Source organism: Halyomorpha halys, unplaced genomic scaffold (assembly GCF_000696795.3).
Source record: "Halyomorpha halys isolate HHAL.00 unplaced genomic scaffold, Hhal_1.1 Scaffold205.1, whole genome shotgun sequence".
Taxonomy (NCBI): domain Eukaryota; kingdom Metazoa; phylum Arthropoda; class Insecta; order Hemiptera; family Pentatomidae; genus Halyomorpha; species Halyomorpha halys.
In genome coordinates this window covers 9,223-19,776 of record NW_027110335.1, presented here as the reverse complement: position 1 = coordinate 19,776, position 10,554 = coordinate 9,223, and the positions used below count along the sequence as shown (strand labels likewise).

The 10,554-nt window shown below is 25.6% G+C and overlaps 1 protein-coding gene across 2 annotated transcripts; it reads left to right on the top strand.

The window, feature by feature from the left end:
- Window positions 1–551: 551 nt before the first annotated feature.
- On the top strand, window positions 552–9,918 carry LOC106679461 (glutathione S-transferase). 2 transcript variants are annotated; one of them, XM_024361082.2, is made up of 6 exons: window positions 552–584; window positions 753–1,043; window positions 1,522–1,655; window positions 8,738–8,905; window positions 9,093–9,235; window positions 9,685–9,918. In XM_024361082.2, exons 3-6 carry the CDS (start codon window positions 1,526–1,528, stop codon window positions 9,850–9,852), a joined length of 609 nt encoding a protein of 202 aa, XP_024216850.1. In that variant the 5' UTR covers window positions 552–584; window positions 753–1,043; window positions 1,522–1,525; the 3' UTR covers window positions 9,853–9,918. The 2 variants fall into 2 exon arrangements, with proteins under 2 accessions (XP_024216850.1, XP_014274135.1); XM_014418649.3 differs by lacking the exons at window positions 552–584; window positions 753–1,043; window positions 1,522–1,655 and adding exons at window positions 5,296–5,432; window positions 6,931–7,064.
- The last annotated feature ends 636 nt before the right edge of the window (window positions 9,919–10,554 follow it).

Genomic DNA, 10,554 nt, shown 5'->3' with positions numbered 1-10,554 from the left:
ATATATAATTTTTTCTTCTTTAAATTCAAAGTAACTTTTCTTTATTTAAATATTTCATAAAAGTAATTATTATTCTTACATTCTTTATTTAAGTTTGTAAAAGTGTACTTATTTTTGTATGTTATTAAAGTGTTTTCTTGAAAATGTTGGTTTCTACTTTTCTTAAAATTCAATTCACAACCGTGTTTGATTGAATCTACATCTAATCACTTGGAAAATGGTTTGAATCATAAAATTCATGCCCCCAATCATGAGATATAAATAGATAAGCGAATGAAAATTCGGAAAATTTTTAAACTCATTTTTCTTTTAAGTTTACCTCCATATAAGCAGAAAACTATTTCAACAGTGGAAATGGGATAAAAAATAACAAATGAATAAATAGTAGAGAAGTTTTCGAATATAAATACAAAAATCTAGCCTTTAAATCATTTCTTTATTTTTTTATTTTAATATTATTAATTAGTTTGCAGTTGAATCTACAAAGATGCTAAAGAGCTACATGCAGCAAACTGGAAAGCAGTAGCCCAAGATAGTCAGGCATGGGGAAGGCTGGTTTGGGCGGCCAAAGAAGTCCCTCCAAGGTACATAAATATAATTTTTTTTTTTTTTTACATCTGATTAGGAAATTCTTTATTTATTTAGTTTTAAATATAGTAGATACTTTCTTTTGAGTCAATTTTATCTGTTATTCAAACATCATATATAACTCGTTGACTTTTTTTTTTTCTGTTCTTTTATTAACACTGCAGAATTCATTTGATGATTTAATTGAAAACATGGCAATCATATGAGCAAACTGAAAAAGCTAATTCTCATGATGAGAACATCTTGAGTGATTCAGCATCTCTAGCACTGAGATAGCAGGAGGTTGGAGGGCGGTAATTTAGCATTATAAGTAAATAAACAATGATTAGGATCATTCATTAAAATAAGGAGAGTAGGGGGAAAGCTTATATAATCTTGCAACAATGAGTATCACTTAGCACTCAGCCTGAGCATTCAAGATTGTGAAGGTCCAAGCAGTATTAGTATTTCAAACAGTAAGTAGCTATTAGAAAACTACTAAATCTATATTACTTGTTAATGTTTTAGATTATTATTCATAAATACTCAATTTTTAACTGATAAATAAAGACTAGATTTCAATAAAATTTAATTTTATCCTTTCAATTATCTGTATTAAATATTTATATTGTGATCATGATAAATATCAAATACAAGTTTTCAATGCTAATACACGTTTATAGGTCTCCCGAGTCCAAAGACCCTAGTCATGCATATTAGTCTCTGATTGTGTGAACTAACTACCTCAAAAAAAAAAAAACTTGTACAATACTGAAATTCTATATTTAAGATAGGGATATGTTTGAAGTGTTACAGCAATATAAGTTAAAATTTTTCATAAACTGAAAGTTATTTGATGCATGAACTGTAGCAAATTTTAATTTACCTGATTTTTTTTTCCAATATTACAATATAAAATTTTGGAAATTATTATTTTTTTTTTCTATATTTCAGGAAAATGCCGGAATATAAATTAACCTATTTTAACGGCAGAGGATTAGGAGAATCCATAAGGTTTATATTATCTTATATGGGAAAAGAATTTCAAGATAATCGTATTACTACAGAATGGCCACAATTCAAGGAGAGTAAGTAATAAAAATTTTCACTCCATTCTTTCCAATAAAACCCAACTTGCATAAACTACATAAAAATAATTAATTGATCTTGTAATAGTAATATAGATGATTCTCAAAAAAATTTCAGTTATAGTAATACTGGAGTATTTCATCATAAAGGATGAGTGCTACTGACAATTTTTTGTGTTTATATATAATTCTCATCTCTTTTTATAATATTTATTAAGAAAAAAAAATTAATTAATTATTAAATTTTAAAAAGTATTTTTCTTTTTGTGTCAGAAATAATATTAAGTTTTTATTATAGTTTTGATCCTTTTGAAGTAATTGAATAAAAATTCATACCAAAATATGTCAATGGAATCCCACAGAAAATATGTTCAAGTGGAAAAAAATAATAATTACATTAATTGTGGTTAGACTTAAAACCTTTTATTGCTCTATTATTTTGTATTTATTAAATTTATTTTCTTTTCCTCAAGTTTTTGCTTAAATTGCCTGCACAGCAGCTTTCATAAAAAATTTCACAATTTTGCTCAGAACATAGGGGAAGCCTGTTAACGAGTCAAATAAATGTTTGAAATCAAAGTTAGTACTGAAGAAGTTAAATTTCATCTTTTTATTAAATAAAAAATTAAAGTTTATTTTATTTTATTTTTTTCATTTACTTAAAAGAAAATAAAGATATGTTAATACTGGGTCCAATGGTTTCAGTATATTTTGGAAAAAGTAGGTATTAATGAACAACTCCTATGAGACTTCACTAATTATTATATGACTTAATTGCTAAAATTCAAACATTTCTAAATCTACCCTACAATGATGAACAAGAACTGCAATTTTTTAACTAATCATGTTAATAATGATAAATTTTGTACAGATATGTTTTTGTGTACTGATTATATTATTATAATAAATAAAACTTATTTAGTACACAATCCACTAATCAATACCAAAGTATCTCCCTGATTTTATAATGGTACTTAGTTGAATTGGCTTTATGAACGTATCAAAGTTGAGGAGTGAACTTATATTTTAGGCATTAAAAATATAATCCTCAATAAGTGGATTTCTTACAATGTCAAAAAAGATAGTAATATCATTACATAGACAAGATAGTAATATCATTACATACACAAGATAGGAATATCATTACATACACAAGAAAGTATTCATGACTATCTATTGATATAGATATCAATATGATATTGAGATTCATGACTATCTATTGATATAGATATCGATTTGATATTGAGATCTATTGAATATATTTTACATGAATCATCAGATCTTCAATTGGTTTTATCTTGGTCTGTAAAATTAGGTTGAAAAAAAAAATAAAAAAATAACATAATGATGGATTTACACAATTGGGATCTGTCACAAAAGTAAGTAAAATCTTTAGAGTTACATGAATGAAAACCTTACTATTCTAGTGCATTATATCTGATAATTTTAGTGCATTATATATCTGACAGCTTTAGTAATCACTAGTCTCTTAAATAAAATTGAACTTTATTGGTTCTTACACTATCACGGTATTTTTGAAAAATATATTAGAAGCTCTTGATTCAGAATTCTAATTAAACTGATGAACATTATTAGGCAGTTAATTACAACAAAGATAACCACCCATCTTAGTCATAATTGCCAATATTTAGAATCATACCTCATCAAAATATTTTCCATGTTTAAATATTTTTTTTATTATTCTCCGTCATTGAGTCAATATTAAAAGTCAGTTATTTATTTATTTATATTAGATAAAACAAGTTACATATATACAAAATGTGCAAGTTATTTACATTAATATGAATTAAAATAAATACAAATACAAATACACACATAAATATGATATAAATTACAAACTTAAATTGAAATTTAAGTATATAGATAGAATATAATATATAACACAAGATAATATGATATATTATTAGAAATAATTAATACAATAATATAAATCCAAAATCGATAAGTAGATAAAAATAAATTATAACAATATTATGAAATTTAGTTCCTTATATATATATACATATATAACACAAGATAATATGATATATAATTAGAAATAATTAATACAATAATATGAACCCAAAATCGATAAGTAGATAAAAATAAATTATAACAATATTAGAAGTTTTAGTTCCTTATATATATATACATATATGTTTAAAATAGTTGATAGAAACAAGAGTGCGAAGTTTTGATAATTGCAAGCTGTTTGATTTATTTGAAATTTTTATTCAAGTGAAACAAATCAATATCTTTTATGATTTATTATATTATTCTTAATATTATTACTAATTTATCATAATATTCTTGGTAAAATAGAAAACATAATGTGATTTTGTTTGAGACAAGCTAAATCAAAAGTCAAATATTGCCTACTTTGATGAGGAGGTAAATGAATGTCAATACATTGGAGATTAGGACAATCAACAATGTTATGTAAATGTTTATAATGAAAAATTAGATCACAATTTAATCTTCAGGTTGAAAGTTTATCAAGACCAGCAATTTCAAGTAAAGAATCATATGGTGTTTCACTGAAGGTATCTTTTTTTTTCCCAAAACCAATGTATCAATATTAGTTTTCTGATATGGATTACAAACAACTAAGCAATATTCTAAAATTGGACAAGCCATGGACAAATAAAATTGTAGTAGAGGATATCTAGCTTTGAAGTACGTTTGGTTCTGTTAATAAAACCTAGAATCTTATTGCACTTAAAAAAAACACAAAAAACACTTTTATTATGGACATATCTTTTCAAACAGTTCTCCTCTAAAAAGTTAGAACAATATGACGTAGGGTCTTTTAACTCTAAGATACAAAAATATAATTTTTTTTAATGACAGATTAGAAGATATATTTATTTATAAAGATAATTGGAATTTTTCTGTGGGGAGGGATTTTGTCTATTATTCATATCATATAAGACTAATGTTTAGATTATTTTATTTATTAACATTTCAGGTTCGTTTGATTTAAGTGAGGACATGAGTATCCACTCATTTGTAAGATGGTGTCTTAACAGGACAATAGAGATCCTTGCTTTGATGAATATTTTAAATATTCCGTTTTACATAACACTTTGTCAAGTTTTTCTAAATCTTAAGATATGATAGATTTCACAAGTTTTCAATCTTATGATATGATAGATTTCAGATTTCTAAATCTTAAGATAAGATAAATTTTAGGCTCAATTTCAGATAAACTCAAGATTCAAGCCTGAAAAGGGGATACATAAACATTAAATTCAATTTTTCTCAGACAACACTTTCATCCGATCATGCCTTTAATTGCTTTTGAATAAAAATAAAACCCTGCATATTTCTTTAATTTATTTCATTATCCTGTACTGAGTTTTAGGTATTTTAAATTATAATCAATAATCCACCTGATCCATATAGAACATCAAATAACTTCTTACTATACCTCAAGAAAAACAAAATATATATAGATATATAAAGTTAAAATAATAAACATTCACAATACATTGCAATATATTAAACAAACTGAAAAGGGTAGTCCTCATGATGAGAACATCTTGAGTGATGCAGCAACTCCAGCGTTGAGATGGCAGGGGGGTGGAAGGTGGGGGAGATTGAGCATTATTAGTAAATAAACAATGATTTAACTCATTCACTTTAACCAGGAGAGGAGGGGGGGAAGCTTATATAATCTTGCATCAATGAGCATCATTTAGCACTCAAGTTTGTCACATTCAAGGTTGCTATAGTTTTCAGCTAGTGAAAGTTGAAGCAGCACAAATATTCCAAATTGTAAGTAGCCATAAACAAACAAATCTATTTTACCAATAAATGTTATAGATTATTGTTTATAAAAATTCAATTTTAAACTCAGGGTAGATTAAGTTTAGATAAAGTTAAGATTAGATAAAGTTTCATTTTTACTTTCAATCATTTATATAAATGAAATATATAGTGATGGGAAATATTGTAATCATGAAAAATATCTAATATGAGTTTTTAATAGAAATACATATTTAAAGGTCTCCTGAGTCCAATTAACTGGACATGCATAATACATAATGCATAATGCAAAAGGGTCTTTGAGTGTATGAGCAGCTTAGTTCAAAAACCAAAAGTTGTACAAACCAAAAATTATATATTTTATAAAGATATATAGATGCCTGGAGTATAACATCAGTATTTTCACAAAAATTGATTCACCGATTAAAAAAACTATCTACTATTTTTATGCCTTTCTTGACCACTACCTGGAGCATATTACTACAATAAAAAATATTTAGTTTTAAGACAATTATTCAATTATATGCATTCATCAATAAATAAAAAATGGCTTTGATCGCAACTAAATATAAATATATAGCTGCATAAAAAAAAAAAAAAAAACAGGTAAATTAAAAAACTGTTGCTGTGAGCACACCACATTATATATGGTCTATATTTTCATATTTATAATTTATATTTCTTAATTAAAAAATCAATCTTTCTATGGCCGAGTTTATTTTAATCAAATTATTTTTTTATAATAAAAAATAAATATTCTTATTAAAAATATTTGATTATATATATATTTATCAATAAATAAAAATGGGTTTTATTGCAACTAAATATGCAAGTGCATCACTCAATTTTCACTTACCACCCTAATTTGAGTAGAAATTAATTTCTACTAAAATAGGGCTGGTGAAGAGAAATTTGATTATTATTCATGAAATCAATACTTATTGTAGGAAAATGGGCCAGGTTTCGGTCAAAAAAGGCTCACAATAGTAGAAAAGACTTTAACTATTTCTTTACTAATAAGTAGTTTTTACTGCTATTTTTGTATATTCCTTGTCCACCATCTTCCTACAATGATCACATTGATCACACCATCAACTAATAATTTTTTAATATTTATTATAAAAAATAAATTGGGTCTTTGAAAAGTTACTTTTTTATTTAAAAAAATAAAAATATTAATATGAAAATAGAAAAATTAGCTGTCCATAAAAAATATATTTATTTGCTATCCAACACATTTTTATTTTTCTTATTTATTGATAAATGCATATAATTGAATATATTTTTTTTAATCTATTCATTTTTTGTTATTAAAAATATATTATAAATAAACTGGGTATTTGAAAGGATGCTTATTTACATAAGAAAATAGAAAAATCACTTCTATATTTATTATAATTTTTTATAAAGTCGTGTGACACCTAAACCATAACAGATTTTAATTTAGCTGATTTTTTTATCCAATATAAGATAAAATTTTATAAATTAATTTGTTGTTATATTTTAGGAAAATGGCAGAGTATAAATTAACCTATTTTAATGGAAAAGGATTAGGAGAACCCATAAGATTTATATTATCTTATATGGGGAAAGAATTTCAAGATAATCGTATTTCTGCAGAATGGCCACAATTGAAGGAGAGTAAGTAATAAAATTTTTCATTTTATTGTTTCAATCCAATAAAACCTAACTGGTATAAATCACAAAAGGAATAAAAATAATTGGCTGATCTTACAATAGTTTTATAACTACATTAAAATTCTTCAATTATTGCTATAAATTGCAGATACTATAAATTTATGATGTCAAAGTACTTAAAACAGAGTTTATTGTTTAAATAATATCAAATATAATTTAATATTTTATATATTTTTATAATTATATTTATAGACCTGGAAATGTTAAACTAGACAATGATATGTTGTTTTAATATAAACTATGATATTGGTACTGCACTAATAGTCTTCAATAATTGGTCAGTTGAACATTTTAAATTTATTTGTGAATGATTATTGTATAATGTACATTTCTTGACGAACTTATGTTGAAAAGTGGTTAAAAAATTTTGGTTTTTAAATAACACAAAATATTAAGAAGAAAAATTTAAATTATACATATATACATAATTATATAAATTATGTATATAGTTTTCAAAATGAGGAATAATAAATAAATTTCTTTTATTATATATATTTTTTTCAGAGAACGGCCACATGATATATTTTTAAAGACCACCTGAATATCATTATTTTCACTTCCTTTAATACCACTTCTCTCCTTCTTTCTTTCTTCCCACCTCTTCCTCATTCTTTCTGATTGTTTCTTCCTTCTTTCTTCGGTCCACGAGGCACACTTTCTCGCACCTCTTTCCCCCAGAAGGACCTTAATTTCTTTTCGCCTTCTCCCATAGTCATCCCTATCAAAACAGTCTTAGTCTGTTATTTTCAGTCTCTCAGTTTCTTCCCTTATCTATTTGATGTACCCCCCATTACTCTTGTATCCTCTCATTTTATTGAAGATTTTACTATTTAATTTCTTTGGGTGCATCTTTACCATATGTCCGTAGAACATTTACCTCTTTGTATATTTCCTTATTATGTCTCAACCTATAGCCTTCCTGAGCTTCTTTGGGCCATAAATTCTTCTTTAGTATTCCTCTTTCTATCCCTAACGTTTTCCTTAGGCTGGGGAAGGAAGCGGTTTCCATTCCATACAGTACCAACGGTTTGACAACCGTGTTGTAGTGTCTTATCTTTGCGTTTGTTTACAGGCTCATTTTATCATATAAATTGCTTGTCGCAAAGCTTAGTCTTTCCAATTTAGTTATTTTCTCTTTTATGCTTTCTTTCTCTGTATTTTTGTAATTTTCTACAGGTACTTGAATTTATTTGTTACTTTAATTCTCCTGTACTTTGGCTCCACTATTTTCTTTTGAAAGTAGTGGAGAAATACACTTTTGTAATAAATAATTATTTAATAATAAATATTAAATACAATTATTTTATTTGTAGATTAATATAAAATACATCAACTTTTTTTATCAATCAACGAGTTAATAGTTCTTAAAATAAATGACCTTGCTCAATCCTCCCAAAATACTCACAGCTTATTTCTGTTATCTTTACAACTACCCATTAAAAATTTCTTATCTTCCTTTTCTTTGCTGATTAGTTTATAATTGCTAAAAGAAAAAAAAAGTCATGATTATAAAATTAAGTTATCAATTTAAAAAAGGATTTATAAGTTTATATCTTTTTCTTTCTCAGACCTCATTATCCTTACAGTATTACATTAAAGATAATTTTTTATTACAGAAACACCATTCGGCAAACTTCCAATTTTAGAAATTGATGACAAAGTTCTCTATCAATCATTAGCCATTTTAAAATACTTGGCAACTCAGGCTGGTTTAGCTGGAAATAATGCTGAGGAAAAGTTGGAAATTGATATGGTTGTTGGAGCATATGGAGACCTAGCCTCAGGTTATTAATAATGTTTATTAAATATACTCATAATTTTGTCAAAATTAAAAAAGAGGAGCAAAGTGGAAATTATTTCTAATGGTCCTTTTTTAAAATTTTACAGAATTTATTTTTTTATATATTACATTATTTCTATAAACTTACCAGATTAATGAGTTTTATTGCTTAAAATTGTTTACCGTTTCAGAGCTTTCAAGATACTTTCAAACTGCAAACTCAAGTGACAAGGAAAAATTGAAGGAGACCATAATTAATGATTCTGTTCCGTTTTACATGTCAAAGTTTGAGACTATTTTGAAAAAGAATGGAGGCTATTTAGCAAATGGAAAGGTAAATATTTGTATCCAATAATAATTAAAACATTATTACAAATCATATCATCAAGCCCTCTCCCCCCCCCATATATTATTATCTAATAGAAATATTAATTACTTGTTCCTTATGTATAATTCATTTTTTTTTTAAATTTTATTTTATTAAAAATTAGTTTCCTTAAAAAAAATTAATCTTTGATGAGGTTGATGGTTTTATTATATTCATTTCCTTTTTATCTATTTCTTTAAACATTGTAATTATATAAAGATTATTTCCTTTTTTTTTTGTTAATAATTATCGTCCAATATTTTCCCAATTCATTATTTTTATGTTTTATTACTTTTTATTTTCTCTAAGGACCTAAAGCTCATTTTTAATTCCTGTTATATTATTCTAAAGGGACATGTACTAGAATAAACAAAGAATATTATTATCATTATTATATTTCTAAATTTCTTTTTCAGCTCTCATGGGCTGAACTATACGTTGTAGGCCATAGTTCATCTTTTCCTGCATTGATCGGTATTGATTTAACCGAGAAATATCCTTTCTGGAAAGAACTAACAGAAAGAGTCTACTCTCTTCCTGGAATCAAAGAATGGATCAGAAAGAGACCAGAGTCTGATTTTTGAATTGGAAGAATCTAAAAAATAAAAAAATAGGATAACATTATAAAATAAATTAATTATTTTACAACATATTGGTTTCTGATTGAATAACCATTTTAAAAATCTAAGATAGGAGCCTGAAAAACACAGTAGTGAAATGTTATAACTTAATATACACCTAAATGCAGAAAAAGAAATGGAGCACCATAGTTTTTTGTTGTAACAGTTAATTTTTTTTTTTTTCATTTATTATTTCTGAGGTATATTAGCACTATTTTGACAAATATTTGACAAACACTTTTAAATAATTTTATCCAAATAATATCTGAACTATGCGTATGTAGATATTTTTCCTACTAGTATCGTAGATATTTTTTTTACTTTATTATAATTTTTATATCTCTATAATAGAGGAGAATAATCCTCAAGAACATCCGGAACACTGGAAAGTGGATTCTCAATTTGTTGTTAAAGACAATAATTTCCATGAAAATATTAAACTTCATCTATTCCCTAAATTTTTTCATCTCTCATCAGATAGACGTGAAACAAGTTTAATAATGTCTTCTTTATAAATCTAGCAGACGTCATTTTCTTGAACTTTCTGAGAATTCCATATGTCACAGCTACGGAGACCTAATAGTACATATTGAAAGAAAATTAAATATTTTCCTCTCTCTTGCCATCCTGGTCTATCATTAACCTCCTAATAATTTTCATTGAGGC